The sequence below is a fragment of the Bos indicus x Bos taurus genome, chromosome 13 (assembly GCF_003369695.1).
Source record: "Bos indicus x Bos taurus breed Angus x Brahman F1 hybrid chromosome 13, Bos_hybrid_MaternalHap_v2.0, whole genome shotgun sequence".
Classification (NCBI taxonomy): domain Eukaryota; kingdom Metazoa; phylum Chordata; class Mammalia; order Artiodactyla; family Bovidae; genus Bos; species Bos indicus x Bos taurus.
In genome coordinates this window covers 6,577,438-6,593,128 of record NC_040088.1, presented here as the reverse complement: position 1 = coordinate 6,593,128, position 15,691 = coordinate 6,577,438, and the positions used below count along the sequence as shown (strand labels likewise).

Sequence of the window (15,691 nt, the reverse complement as noted above, 5' to 3'; positions counted from 1 at the left end):
ATTTCTGCAGAGCCGGCACAGGAGCCAGCAGATGTCAGCCTCCCCGCAGCACCTGGCTCCTGGCCTGACCTGCTCTGGCTTGTCCCAGCCCACTGCTCCCCACCCTCCTTTTGACGGCCGCAGCCTGGGGCATGCTGGAGCCCAGGCAACATGGACCAAAAACCGTGAGCAGAGAGGGGAAGAGACAAACCTGAAGCTGGGGTCCCCGTGTTCAAACCCCTGCTTGGCCAAGCTGTGACCGTGGGCAACTCCTTAACCTCGCCAAGCTTCACGTCCTCATTTGTATTTTTTTAATCCCTGGATTTGCTCTTAACTTTCCAAGGCCTCTGCCACCCCTCAGTGGTGTTCCCTGCTCAGATTCCACAGTACAGGTTATAAGCAATAGAGAGGAGTATTACTATTATTTCTAATATTATTATTGACTACCAGGGCATCATGAAAGCCCCAATCACATACACACCCAATCTTACAGGAGTACCCCATTTCTGGGTGTCCTGAGGCAAGTTATAAAACCTGAGCCTCAGTTCCTTCATCAGTAAAATGGGGATAACAACTGTTTTTCTGAAGATTAAATGAGATAATATACAGAGATCAGAACTGATGCAATATGTAGCTTGTCAATCAAAGGACTAGTACCTCCCTCATTCTCAGAGCTAAAAGAACTCTGATTCATCCAAGGAGTTGGCAGGGAGCCTCAAAGAATGAATTCTGAGGAATTCTAAGCCACGCTCAGCAATCCTTGTTGTCTTCCCCAGGGAGTGGTTTAGGGGTATATGTGGGACCCACCTGGCCATGAGACCAAGAGGAAGACCACTTGGGAAGGGAGAGGACTGGAGGAAGTTTCCTCCCCCAATACACAGAGTGAGAAAGCTCTCTTCACCTGTCCCTGCTGCCTGCCTCTGGCCATAGGTCTATATGGATGCGATATCTGGAGCTGTGGCAGCCATCTTATGACAATGAGGCAGCGGGCAAGGTGGTGGAACCAAAAGATGGAAAGAGCCTGGGTGTAAATGGCATTGTTGAGCTCTAGGATCATGAGCTCTGGATGTCTAGTTACGGGAACAACGAAAAAAGAAAAACGCCTTTACTGTGCAAGTCAAGTTTCTTATCATGTGCAGCCACAAGCATTTCCAGCTGATCAAGGAGGTTTCAACCAACATTTTGTTTCAAGGAGCAGAATGACCTAGAAGTTAGAAATGAAGAGGTGTTCAAAGCAAAATAACCCTCCTGAACTACACAATTATATGTTTTCTTTTTGACCTTCCTGCCAAGGTACAAGGTGGGGATGACTCTAATGAAGACTTGCCATAACCAGTCGTCAAGGTCACATCCTCATCACCAACCTCTCTCACGCAGAGAGACCCATATGCATACCGTCCTCCCCTTTCCCTGAATGGGAGCCAGATGCCAGCTGTCTTTTGGTCAATCTCGTGGAAGCCATCCTCTGTCAACTCCAATTAGCCTCCCTATGTCCCCAGACCAGGCCGAGCAATGGGAGGCCTGCTCAAGTGGACAGAGGGTCAGCCACAAACTTTACTCCACCATCCTCCCCTTGCCTCCACTGCGACAGGATGCTGGGGGATAGGGGTGGGGCATTCTCAGGACCCACTGACAACGACTCAGGCTATTCCAGGGGGCCTTCGGCCAGGATCACAGCTAATCTGACAGCACTGGCCAAGAGCAGGTCCCCCCTCCCCGTGCCTGACATCAATCACAAAGAGAAACCAGCAGAGGAAGTTGCTCTGGCTAGTTCTCCTCCTTGCTGGAGTGCTCCAGGTCACAGCCCTGAGCCTCCCCAGCTTGGTCAAGGACCTTGGAGTTCTTCAAGACTCCTCTCTCAACCGCCGCCCACAATCCATCCATCCAACAGCAGATTCTGTTAGGTCTACCTTCAAAAAATCCAAAACCTGACATTTCCCGCCTCCCCCGAGGCCACACCATTCTCAGGGGAGTTCTTGTGCTCCCCTGCCTGTAGTTCTGAATTTGCCTCCTCATCGGTCTGTCTATTGCCAGCCTCATCCTCTGACAGCCCAAAGATCTTATCCCACCAAAATCAGCTGCTGTCTCATCTGTGCTGGGAGCCCTGCAGTGGCCCAAGCCCTCCCAAGAGGCCATGCTAGTAAAGCACACACTCTGGGCTGGTTTCAGGGGATCCTATGGAGGGGGTGGTGTAGTACAATGGTTAGCAGCTCTGTGCTTCCAAGCCATGCAACTCTATAAATTCAAATCCAAGGTCATTTTAAGACCTCCCACATTTTAGGGCCCCACATCCCAGCAAACATATTTTAAAATGCACTCACATCCTACATTAAATACATTTTGGGGGTTTGAAAAAGTTTTTTCAAGGTGTTTTCTAAGCTTGCTTTTGAAGTTATTTGACGCCAAGAAGGCTTTCCTTTACATAGATTGGCTCTGACTTCTAGGCAATCATCAGGAATTTGTTCGGCAAAAGAAAATCCAGGCAGTAAGTTGTTTTCGAATGGAATGAAGTTTCTATGAATGGGAAACTTAACTATTAATGAGGCTGCCATAGAGCTGCACTCTGTAAAAGTTTAAACATGTATCCATTTCAATTTCACAGTTGGCTCCTTGTCTTTGGAGCCAGCGCATTCTTCTTATGAACTATGAATGGAAGTTCTTGCAGGCTCCCTGAAACGTCTGCAGAACCGAGGCACGAGGGGATACGATGGGCCCACCCGAGTTCTGGCTGTGCTGCTGCCAGGCTGTGTGTTCTTGGACCAGGCACTTGGCCTCTCTGGACCCCAGTTCCCCATCTGCAAATGGGGTGGAGGACTCAGTGAGACAATGCCCAAAAGAGCAGATGGGCCCTGGCCCAGAATAAGCATGCTGTGACCAGGAGCTACCAACTGCAAGAGACGGGCAGGCAGGATGGCTCACAGCACCTCAACAGAACAATCGCCTTGGGGAAGTTGCAGCAAAAGCGGCTCATAGATTCTTCCAAGACTCTGCCCAGCCCCTGCTCACTGGGGACCCGTGTGAAGCGAATAACCTGGCAAGCCTCCACTCGGAGGCTCCGGTTTGGTGGCAGGACGGAACCAACTTGTCCCAGCGGGCCAGGGATCATCTCATGTTTAAAACAGAAAGCCTCAAGGTGGCAGTCACCCCACTGTCCCTCGACTGACAGCGAAAATGTGCTCTATCCACCCAACAGAATATTATTCAGCCTTTAAAAGGAAGGAAATTCTGACACGGGCTAAACATGGACAAACCCTGAAGGCCTTATGCGGAGTGAGCCAAGCCCGACACAGAAGCACAGACACGGCCTGGCCCCTCACACGGGTCTCCCTGAGCAGGCCAGCTCAGAGAGCGCGGAAGGGTGGCTGCCAGGAGCGGGGCAGCAGGAGGAACAGGGTGCTACTGTTCAGCAGGGACAGGGTTTCAGCTTTGCAAGACGGGAAAAGCCCTGGAAGTGGACGGTGGTGATGCTGTGTGATAATGGACTTAAGGCTACTGGACTGTACACTTCAAAATGGTTAAGATGGTAAACGTCATCTTATGTGTTTGCCGATGTGCTCAGTCATGTCTGACTTTTTGTGACCCCATGGGCTGTAGTCCACCAGGCTCCTCTGTCCATGAGATTTCCCAGGCGAGAATACTGGAGCGGGTTGCCATTTACTCCTCCAGGGGATCTTCCCAACCCAGGAATCAAACCCGAATCTCCTGTACTGGCAGGCGGGTTCTTTACCACAGCACCACGTGGGAAGCCCATATTATGTGTATTTTACCACAATTTAAAAACCATTTTATGGAAGGGGGGGTTCAGGATGAGGGGACACATGTACACCCGTGGCTGATTCATGTCAATGTATGCCCCACACTGCCACAATATTGTAAAGTAATTAGCCTCCAATTAAAATAAATAATGTTTTAAAAAATTAAAAGATAGTTGGACAGAAAAAAAAAATAATTTTAAAACAAATTTTTAGGGACTTCCTACGTGGTCTTGTAGCCAAGACTCCACACTCCCAATGCAGGGGGCCCAGGTTCAACCCCTGGTCCGGGAACCAGATCCCATAGGCTGCAACTAAAGACCCTGCATGCCTCACCTAAGACCCAGTGCAGCCAAATCAATCAATAAAATTTAAAATTAAAGCTTTTTAAACGTCAAAGGCCCACATCCTGGTCAGCCCCTCAGCTCCGGGTCACACCCGCTCAGGGGAGCTCTCACCTGGGCCAGCAGCCAGTCCACCAGCTTGCTCCCAGGCAGCACGGACTTATACGTCTTCAGGTGGTAATCGCGGTCCCTGTGGAGAGGCAGCCGGCCGTGAGCCAATCGGACAGGAGGGAGGGGAAGCAGTCCCGAAGTCCCTGCTCAAAGTGCTAGGGGTCCAGGGACTTCCACATTCTCCAGCCACGGGTCAGAGGCCGGGGGACCGGGGTGACCACCAGACAGGGAGACCGGCCAGACCCGCCCCTCACTCACAGAGTCACCTAGGGCAGGTCTGTCCCAACCCAGAACCCCATCCTCAGGCAGCTCTAATGCTCTGGGAACTCTCCCCAGCCTAGGGTTCTCCAGCAGGGACGACTATGCCCCCCGGAGGAATGCTTGGCTGTGTCTGCTGACATTTTTGGCTGTCATGATCTGACCGGGGACGGGGGGGCCCAGAGGTACCATCAGCATCTAGCAGGCAGAGACCAGATGCTGCTAAGCACTCAAAACTGCCCAGAATAGCTCCCAAACAAAGAACGATCCAGCCCAAGACGTCAAAAACGCTGAGCCTGCGGAGACCTGATTTACTCTTGAGTAGCGAGAGAAACTTTCAGTTCTTCCCTTTTTCCTTTCGTTTCATCATTGACATCCTTGCGTCTAAAGGTAACAAAACTGTGTCGATATGGAAACGTCTCTCCAGGGGCTGGAGTGGGCAGTCAGGACCAAGCAGAGGGCAGGGGTCTGTGACAGTCCTGGTTCTTCGCTCTGACCTGTCAAGATTCCTGCCAAGTTGTGGTATGAAGGGTTGTGCGGATCTTGCAGCCAAACCACAAAACTGCTCAGCTTCTGAAGCCGACGCAAATGGGTGTCTGCAGCCAGCCCTCTTGGGGCTGAGAAAGGCAGGTTGGGGGAGCTCTTCTCGGGAGCTGGGGAGCCCAGCAGGGCACGTGCGTGGTAAACAGGACCTGCTGCCGGCCTGGCCACATCCTCCTTTGGGGGCGGACGGAGGGGCCCGGCCTGTGAGGTCTGAGCCGAACCGGGCCAGCCCCACCTGCCTTCTGGGCCTGCACAAAGGGGCTCCCTGCGCCTCACCTCCAAGGGGAGAAGACCCTGCCCCTCCGCTCCTGAGAGGTGGTAAGAGCTGTCAGGACAGCGGGCAGAGGCCTCTGCAGCTATTAAGGATCACATCACCCTCCCGGCCCTTCATCCACAACCATAAGCTTCACAGTAAAGACAATCACGAATCACGGGAACTGATACAGCGCTCACCGTGTGCCGGCGCCACTCAGATTCACTCCTCATGACAACCCCAGGGGTGTGAGCTATGCTTATGCCCATTCCACAGATGCAGACACAGAGGCAAAAGAAGCTAGGCACCCCTCAACCACCACTCAACAAACATTTACTGAGGGCTCCCCTGCCCCAGACAGGCACTCTCCAGTATGTGGCTGGTTTCCAATCACTTAGTGTTACATCAGAGTTCAGATTACACTCTTCAGTCTCAAGAGTGTGAAAGTACATGTGACTAGTGGCCAGTGTCCTGGACAGCACGGGTACAGAGCGCTTCTACCAATGAGGGAAGTTCTACTGGCCAGCGCCTCTTTGGGTGCTGCTGAGGGTTTGGGGACACAGTGGTGAGAAAATTCCCTGCCTTTGGTGAGTGTACAATTCAGTGGGGGAAGACAAGACAGTACACAGACCAAGAAATAAATATAGAGTATGTCAGCCACTGACAAGCTTCAAGAAGAAAACCAAAGTATATTCCAGATGTGATACTTTAGAAAGGTGGTCGGGAAGGCCCCTCTGACTTGGGGACATTTGAAGGAAAGAAGGGAGCAGATATGTAGGGAAAGAACATCCTAGGCAGAGAGGACAGCAAGTGCAAAGGCCCTGGGGTGGATCCTATTATCATCCCCATTCCACAAAGGGAAATAGCTGCTCACCAACTCGCAGGCTGAGATCCAAACTCGGCCTTGTCTGACCCCAGAACTAACACCTTTCACCACCAAGCTGCAGTGTTTCCCAACAGATTAACTCACTTGACCCTCGAGACAAACCTACAGGGTAGGTGCAGTTATGAGTTCCATTGGATGGAGAAGGAGACCGAGGCTCAGAGAGGTTAAGTTACAGGCCCAAGGCCACACAGCTGAGAAGAGGCAGAGGTGAAGCTTGCAGAGAGTAACTTACTTGATCACAGGGGTGTAAAGGCTGTGGAGACGGCAGTAAAGCCTCACACCCTGAAAGAGAAAAAGGGGGAGTCTGGGATCGGGCCACATTCTCCAGGGGACTACAAATCCCGGCCGATAGGAGGGTGTGGGGAGTAGAGGGGGGGCTGGTGGGGGCAGTGGGGTCTAGACTGTGGGTCAGGGCGGAGGGTCCGCACCTTGGACATGATGTCCTCCAGCTCGCTTCGGGCCTTGTAGGTGCCGTCATCGTAGCGGAAGCGGTACATCACCTGCTCGTTCTTGAACTGGTGCTTGTCAGAGACTAGAAGGACCCAGGGCTGGTGAGGCCGAGTGCAGCCCCCTGGCCCCTCCCAACCCACACCACATCCTCACCCTCCACCCAGCCAGGCTCCATGCCAAGTGCAATTTCACCGAACCCCCTGCCCACGCTCCAACTGGAAACTAAAACTTCAATGGTTCTTGCTATTTTTTGCAGGGACAGAGAGAAAATTCTCCTCCCCGCCCATAACTTTACAAGGCCACCTTGCTTTCTGGGTGCCCCGAGTGAGTGCTGGATCTTCCAGCCCTGTGAGCAGTTTTATAAGGGCAGCCACTCTGTGCCCAGGGAACAGGTGGCCGCACAGCAGAGTAGAAATGGCCTCTGGGTTAGTTCCACACACAGTTGCTGAGGTCTGACCTGCCTACCCTCACCCCCCTCAGACCCAGGCCCCACTCACCATGGTGGATAATACCATTCTCCAACAAGGCTTGGCCCAGGTTCACACCTTCTTCCGTCTTGCTGATTTCACCAATTTCTAGGAGCCAGGCAACAAACTCACTGCCAGAAATATAAGATGCAGTTGAGAGGGCCACCCCTATCCTGGGACCATAGCTGCCAGCACTGAACTGGCTTGATCCCACCCACTCTCAGGAGTAACAGCCGAACTGCCTGTGGGGAAGCAGAGCTCAGGACCCCACAGGCCCGGGGTTCCTGCTGAAAAGTGAAAGTGAACGTGGAAGTCGCTCCGTCGTGTCTGACTCTATGGCCCCATGGAATTCTCCAGGCCAGAATATAGGAGTGAGTAGCCTTTCCCTTCTCCAGGGGATCTTCCCAACCCAGGGATCAAATCCAGGTCTCCCGCATTGCAGGCGTATGCTTTACCAGCTGAGCCACAAGGAAGCAGGTGTTCCTGCTGAGGCCAGATGCTTTTCCTCAAGACCAATGGCAGAGAGGTGGGTGTGAGCAGACCCCAGGCCCTGCCTCAAGCTAACTGGATGGATGGATGGATGGATGGATGGATGGATGGAAGGATGGATAGATGGAAGGATGGATGGATGGAAGGATGGATGGATGGATGGAAGGATGGATGGATGGATGGATGGATGGATGGAAGGAAGGATGGCTGAAAGGGAGGCGGGAAGGAAGGATGGACGGATGGATGGAAGGATGGATGGATGGATGGAAGGATGGATGAATGGATGGATGGATGGCTGGAAGGATGGATGGATGGATGGAAGGATGGATGGAAGGGAGGCTGGAAGGAAGGATGGATGGATGGATGGAAGGATGGATGGATGGCTGGAAGGATGGATGGAAGGATGGATGGATGGTAGACTGGAAGTATGGATGGATGGAAGGGTGGATGGATGGATGAAGGATGGATGGATGGATGGATGGAAGGGAGGCTGGAAGGAAGGATGGATGGATGGATGGATGGATGGAGGAATGAGAGCATGGACACATGAGTGGACAAATGAATGAAAAGTGAGTAGATAATTGGATGATTCGACAGATAAATGACTACGTGACTGGGGAGCTTAGTGGGTAGGTGGGTGGAGGGAAGCATGAATGGATGGGTGAATGGTAAGTGGAGAGATTTATGGTAGATGGGGGGTGGGTGGGAGATGGATGATGGCTGGATGGGTGAACAGACAGAAGGAATGAAGAAACTAATAAGCAGGAAGAAATAAGGACCCAGAAAGATGATTGTAGAGAGTCAGGAGAGACAACCAACTCATGTTGTTCTCCCACTGAAAACCCTCCAATGAGCTGCCTGCTGTTGCTGTTGCTGCTGCTGCTGCTGCTGCTGCTGCTAAGTCGCTTCAGTCGTGTCCGACTCTGTGCGACCCCATACACGGCAGCCCACCAGGCTCCCCCGTCCCTGGGATTCTCCAGGCAAGAACACTGGAGTGGGTTGCCACTGCCTTCTCCAAATGAGCTGCCTACTTACTCTCAAAAAACATCCAACTTCTGCCCACATGATGCCAAGGCCCTGTGTGAACTGTCCCCTGATCTCTGTTCTTTCACTTATTCTGCTTTACCGCACTCACCGTCTTCCCCAGCTCACAAAACATGCCAGACTCCTGCTTGCCTCAGGGCCTTTACACTTGCTGTTCCCGCTGCCAAGACACACGCTTCCCCAGCTCTTCACATAGCCCTTCTCTTTCATCTTTAGGTCTCAGCTCAAATATCACCTCCTTGAAGAAGTCTTCCCCAACCACCTCATCAAAACACTCCCCCCACACACAAACCATCCCATCTTTCAGTTTTACTTCCTTTTTAGCACTCATCACTGGAGTCGTACTCTTTACAGATTTATGGATGCGTTTATCAGCCATCTCCCAGAACCAGAATGTCGTCTCCATGCTGATGGAGACCTGTTGTCTAACTCACAGATCTACACCCCCAGCACCTGGAAGAGGAGCCCAAGCACAGCAGGGCACAGTAACCTCATGAACAACTGAAGGAATGAGCCATGCAACAAGAAGGAACATTCTGGGGGAAGCAGGAAGGCCTCAGCAAGAAAGATGTGCTCACAAGCCCAGAGGAAATGAGACAAATCCAATGTGACTACCCAGCGGGGCAGGGGCTCAGCCAGACCCCAGGTCCCAGGTCTCAGAGGAGTGTTTAGGGCTCCACGCAGAGCTCAGCCCAGTGGAAGTCAGCAGGAAAGGGGAGAGCTGGGGACGCGAGGCAATCTGTACTCAATGAAAGCGGGTGGCAGTTGGCCAGAGCACGGAGCTTATCGAAACCAGCTGTTCCGCCTCCAATTACAGGGCCAGAGGGGAGCAGGGCTATTTTTAGCTTTCCAGCATTTGGCGGAGCAAAGACCTGCCTTATGTGTAGGTAGTGGGGTGTGCCGAGGCACTCAGGGAGCCCCAGCGCAGGCCAAGGAGAGCGTAGAAGAAACAGATCTATTCTGCGGAGCCCCGAGTAGGGAAGAGGTTGTTCTGAGTCCTGTCCTCCCCCAGTGCTATTCCCCAAGTCCTCAAAATCAGCGGCAGAAAGAAAGCTGCCAGCAGCTGGGGGAGGCGAACAGATGTGGAGTGCCCACTCTTGGAAGCTGAGACTCGGCTACCAGCTGCCCACCAGCTGTCCCCTAAGGGGCCACCTCTGGCCCGGACCGGCGGCCCTGCAGCCAGGGTTGGGGAGAGACAGGAAGCTCCCTGCAGCAGCTGCCAGCACAGAAAAAGGCAGCCCAGACGACAGAGGAGCCGAGACCCAGCTTTCTGCCCCGAGTTGAGTCTCGACCTTTTTTGAGGATCAATTTGCTGGGCAGATTTGGGCAAACTGCTGTCCCTCTCTGGGCCTCCAAAGGGTCCATCTGGCAGGTGGTTCATCCAGGGACCCTCTGGATTTTGTCAGTAATTTTCGAATCACACTGAATCTTGAGCTGGGATCCAGGGTTCAAAACCAGACATCATTCACCTCTAACGCAGGGACCCTGACCTCTCGTAAATGAGTGAAAAGGGCCAGGTGGAAACTCTGCTGAGCCAGCCAGCACTTCTGGAGACGGCAGCCACTCAGGGCGGCCAACCATGTCCACACGGGGAGACTAAAGCATCTTATGACTTTTCAAGAGAAGCCAGAAATCCAGCGTTTCCTGTGAAATCTCCCAACTGTTAAATGTGGACACTGAATACCAAGTTTTATGGAAAACACGTCTGCAAAGCACACTGGGTCAGGGGGGCATCGTCTGCCTCCACGGGGCGCAGGGAAGAGAGTACAGGCGGGAGGATCAGCCTCTGAGTGAGAAGTAAGGAAACCAGTGGTCTGCCAGTTGGTGGGGGCCAGGGCACGAGGAGCAGCGAGATCCAGTCTTCCAGAAAGACAGAACTGGATGCAGGGTGGGGGGTGCTGGGGACGCAGGGAGCAGATCAGCCTACGTGGGCAGGAGCCAGAGAGTTAGCATGCATCAGCCTTCGTCGCTCTTCATTCCTGCCCCACTATATCATGCACCCAGTAAACATGGATTTCACTTACTGAATGTCAGATCCAAGGCTGGGCACAGGGGATACACAGGTACGCCTTGACACTCTTCCCAGGAAAGTCCCTGAGCTGAGACCCAGTGTCCACTCACTCTCAGTACAAGAGTCCCATTTCTCTTGCTCATCTGCTCCACGACCTTGAGCTCCATGAGGGCAGGAACTGGGGGTGGGGGTCGGGGGGGGTATGTTCACCCATGTGACTCCATGGTCTGAAATGCTTCCAGGGGGGTGTCTGCAGCAATGCCTGGCAAGTCACTATTTATCACCTACTATGTACTGACGGGGCTTCCCTGGTGGCTCAGGGATAAAGAATTCGCCTGCCAACACAGGAGACGCAGGTATCTTGATCCCTGGCCTGAGAAGATCCCCTGGAGAAGGAAATGGCAACCCACTCCAGTATTCCTGCCTGGGAAATCCCATGGACAGAGGAGCCTGGCAGGCTACAGTCCATGAGATCATAAAAGAGCTGGACATGACTTAGCAACTAACAGCAATCGTGCACTGATAATGACAGTAAACCACAGTGTCATGTGAAGATTAAAAGGCACGGCCACGTGGCCGCACGTGGAGCGGAGAAAGGCTGCCTGGCCATGTCCCTAGGGCTCCTGGTTCCTTCCACCTGAGGGGATCTGGGTGTCAGCCGGGAAGAAAGAAGACCACGGCCCGGGCTGGGGGCAGAGCAAAGCTGTGCAGGGAGGTGAGTTCCATTAGCACGATGATAAACAGTCATCAGTCCTGGCCCTGTTTCAAATGAGCAATGAAAGAAATCTCCCTAATCCTTCCTAAGGGGACAAAACACTGCTGAAGCTCTAATTACAGACCGGTTATCCCGTCCGGCTGGACTAAGCTCTTCGAAGGGTTCGGCAAGGGGCAGGGAGGGCCTCTGACCCTGGGGGGCCGGAAGCACACCTCTCCTAAGAGAAAAACCTCCTTCCTTGCCCAGGGATTAGGGGATTAGCTGATGGAGACCGGCCAGGCTGCCCCTTCCTGGCTTCCCGCAGGTCTCGGGCCCACACTCACCCCTCCACAGAGCCTCCCAGGGAACACGGAGCGGGGTCCCTGACCTGAGGGCAAAACCCGACTCAAAGGCATCGCTGCCACCTCTCAGGGTCCCAACAACCCCTAAGACCCCCTGGCTGCTGCCAGGCCAATCGTAAGCCTCAGGCCGTGACCCCTACCCCACCCCCCAGCCCCAGCTTCACACTCTCCAACTGCCCATCCAACAACGTTTCAATATCTGTCAATATGCAAATGTCTACGGGGCATCTCAACCTTATTAACATGTCCAAACCACGATTCCAAGTCTCCGCACCTTTCCCCACCTGGCTTCCAGGCCACCGCACTCACCAGCCTGCCTCCCACCTCTCTGCCAGCTTCCTCTCCTTTGATAGCTGCTCCTCCTCCCCAGGGCCCAGTCAATCCCTACCTCATTTCTTTCCTGCCCTCTTTCTACTCATCCCCTTGCAGATTTCATTCAGTTTCATGACTTTGAAAACCATCTAAACGCCCACATGCCCTGCACTTAGGTCTCTAATCCAGACTTTTCTCCCTGAGTCAAGATTCCATATCCACCTAACAAGTCGACATCTCCATCTGGGGGCCGGTCCCTATATAAGCATCCAAATGTCCCCTGGGCTGTACCCCCGCCCCCTGAAACCTCCCTGCGTCTCCCCCGCCACTTCTCAGCAAGCAGCCATCTATCCTTCCAGGTGCTCGTAATCCTTAATTCCCTTCTTCCCTCACCCTGTCAGCAAATGCCATCACCTTCAAGATGACCCAGAATGTGACACTTGCCGCCATCTTCACGGTGACCACCGTAGACCAAGTCACCTCTCCCCTGGTCTATGACAGCAGAATAATTCCAGCAGCTTTTATCCCAGGCCTCCCCAAAAGCTTTGGAGAAGCAAGTGGGATGAGAGTTAATGAATTCTAAACAGAACCCCAGCCTCACAGGCAAGCTTCTCTCCCCAGAAGCTTTGTGAGGCCCCAGGCACTCTCCTACCCTCTCCAGAGCGTGACCACCAGGTCTAACACACAGAGGGGCCTGGGAACAATTGGCTGGTTTTACGGGGATTCCAATTCTTCCTCCGCTTCTCCCAGTGCCCAGCCTGCTCCCCCAAGTGAATGAGATTTAAACCTGGGTTTAGGATCCAATCCCAAATCACCTGCATTCTGGCCCTTTGATCCTCGGTTATAAAACAGGGGCAGGGGCAATAACATTTTATTATTAGGAAATAATGTAGTTCCCAAACAGAGAAATTGGAGGCCCTATCTACTGAAAGCCATGGGAGACCTCCCTCCCCTTATGGATCTCCTAAAGGGAGGTCTTACCAGACACCCACCCGTCGAACACCTCGCTCTCAGACTTCCAGCCTCTAAAACTGTGAGAAAATACATCTCTGTTGTTTCAGCTGCCCAGACTCTGGGACTTCGTTAGGGCATCTGAACAGACTAATTCAAAGGTCTACATTTGCTCTTCCGGCCCTCCCAAAACCTTTGAAATCAACTCTCTGCATTAAATACCTCTTTGCTTGAAATAGCTACAGGGGCCTCTCTTTGCTTAAATGCTAGAGCAGCATTTTTCAATCTATGGTGGGCAACCCACTCATAGTTTGTGAAAGCAATTTTATGGGGTCGCACAGAGTCGGACACGACTGAAGTGACTTAGCAGCAGTAGCAGCAGCAGTATTTTTGAAATGAAGAAATGAGTAGAACAGAATACGCAAATACTTGTAGAGTGTATAAAGCACAGTAAATTCTGTGAAACTTTGGCTTCGATCATACAATTAATGGATCCTATGTGTGTACCCGGTCACAATATCAACCTTACATTTTGCAGTGAGCTGTGGTCAAAAACATTTGAAAGACCTCATAAGGGGACCTCACTACGCTTGACCGCCAAGGGCTGTTCCATAAGGATTTAGGGTGCTTGAGTGGCTCTGCCCAGGGGGGCTCCTGGGGGACGGGGCAGAGCTGGGAAGAGCCAGGTGAGTGCAGCCGAGGCCCAGGGACCCAGGGGAGGGCAGGCGCAGGCACGCACTTGCCGAGGAAGCACTTGGGAACGGTGCTCAGCTTTCTCCGGCGGTCCTTGATCAGGTTCACCTTCTTGCTCATCATCATGTGGTACAGCTTCTCCCCCTTCTCCGCGATCATGACGTAGGCGTCGCGCTCCATGCCCAGCTTCAGGCCTACGGAAGACACGGTCAGTACCAGGCGCTGGGGAGCCCAGGGGACAGGCCTGTGGATCCCGAAAGCCTGTCCCCAGCTGACCCCCACGACCGCCAAGAATCCCAGGACGACCAACCACATTGGCACGACCTTAGGCAAGTCTCCTCCACTAGCCCTCAGGCTTCCCATCTGTCTAGTGGGCTAAACCAGATAAGCTGAGCTCCGACCAGTTATCACAGTCTCAGAGCTCCTACCCCTTCAAAGACCTGCTTTTTGGCAGGTGGTCCCAACCTCTCTGGAAAGGACCCTATGCCCTGTCCCCAGACACAGCTCTCACTCGACAGGAGGGATCAGACAGGGGGAAGCCATATACGCTCCCGGATCCGAGAAAGCCCCCGGCCACGCACTCTCGCGCTGCTCCCGCTCGCGGATTATGGCGTCCAGCCACTTCTGCTTCTCCTCCGCCGTCTTGGCCATGCAGACAAACCACTTGTTCTTGGCCGTGTTGTGGATCTTCCAGCCGTTGGTGACGGTGTAGCCATTGCTGTGATAATCCGCTAGCGGGGGCAGGAGGCAAAGGGAGGGGGTCAGCATGGACTCAGCCATATAACTCAACATTCATCATTATACGCTTATGTGAGGTCATGGGACCAGCCCTGCCTGCTCCAGGAAGACAGGGCAGTGGAGACCTCAATGGGATCGGGTTTGGGGGTTGAACTTACCACCCTTCAAATGCTCCCTCTCCTATCTCTTCTCTGGTGGGCAAGGAAGACCTGCCCATAAAGAAGTCTCCCCCGGTGCTTCCCTGCCTCCTTGCCCATCTCCTTCGTGCACTTTAGGCTGCTTAAAACCCTAGTTTTAAGGATGGTCCAGTGGTTAAGAACCCGGCCGTCAATGTAGGGGACGTGGTTTGGATCCCTGGTCTGGGAAGATCTCACGTGCCATGGGGCACCTAAGCTGGTGTGTGCCGTAACTACTGAGCCTGTGCTCCAGAGTCCGGGAGCCACAACCACTGAGCCCACAGGCTGCAACTACCGAAGCCCGTGCTCCACCACAAGGGGAGCCACCGCAGTGAGAAGCCCACGCCGCACAGCAAAGTGGGGAGGCTGGCCTCAGGCAGGGCGTGGGCGGGGCCTACCTGTCCCGTCCTCCACGTTCTCCACCTCCATGACCTCAGTGTTGATTCGACCCCGGAAGATGTACAAGGAGCCATTGATGGATTTGGTCCTCTTGGTGGATTTCTTGCCCCCAGTGACCCTGAAAGACAGCGGGAAGTCAGTGTCCCCTACCCGTCCCCTCCCTGCGCCTCAGTCATCTTCAACAGGGTGATCGGGTGCAGGACAGTGGCACAGAAAGGACAGCCGGGGACAGGAGCAGGGCAGGAACTGGCTTAGAAGTGTGGCATTTTGGCTGGTGCTGGGGTGACTTGAGCAAGTCTCTTTTCCACTCTCAGCCACAGCTTCCTCATCTGGAAAATGGGCTAATAACCTTGCTGACTTCCCAGAGCTACTTTTGAGCCAACAGGAGATGTGGATGTGAAACCAATAAGGACCAATAGAAACCCCACTCTTCTAAGGCTAGAAAATGGGTAGAGGCTGTCAGGGTGTCTAACAACAGGAACTGCCTGAAAGAAAACCAGAATGGAGAGGACCTCCATTTCTACATGGAGAAATCTGCATCTACCTACCCACCGCTGAGTCACTCGCTCAGGGGGACTCTCACACACCCACTTAGTCACTTGACAAACCATCTGACCAGCACTTCCTCTAGGAAGGCTACCAAGGTGGGACTGGGGGAGTCACCCACCCATGCATTCAACAGGTGATTGAGAGAATACCTACCGGGCACTATTCTAGGTGCTAGGGCTGCAGCAAGACGTAGTCTCTGAGACTACATCTTCCACTATGGGAGGGCAGGA

General features: G+C 53.3%; 1 protein-coding gene across 2 annotated transcripts in view; it reads right to left on the bottom strand.

Annotated features, from left to right (window-relative positions):
• Window positions 1-15,691, bottom strand: part of PREX1 (phosphatidylinositol-3,4,5-trisphosphate dependent Rac exchange factor 1) — a 180,956-nt gene that overhangs the window by 39,196 nt on the left and 126,069 nt on the right. For both annotated transcript variants that reach the window (XM_027558326.1, XM_027558327.1), the window contains 7 exons: window positions 14,912-15,030; window positions 14,181-14,330; window positions 13,646-13,793; window positions 7,074-7,174; window positions 6,555-6,658; window positions 6,359-6,408; window positions 4,190-4,265 (listed from right to left, as the gene is read on the bottom strand). In XM_027558326.1, the coding sequence (XP_027414127.1) occupies window positions 4,190-4,265; window positions 6,359-6,408; window positions 6,555-6,658; window positions 7,074-7,174; window positions 13,646-13,793; window positions 14,181-14,330; window positions 14,912-15,030 (748 nt within the window). The remainder of the gene's footprint in view (window positions 1-4,189; window positions 4,266-6,358; window positions 6,409-6,554; window positions 6,659-7,073; window positions 7,175-13,645; window positions 13,794-14,180; window positions 14,331-14,911; window positions 15,031-15,691) is intronic.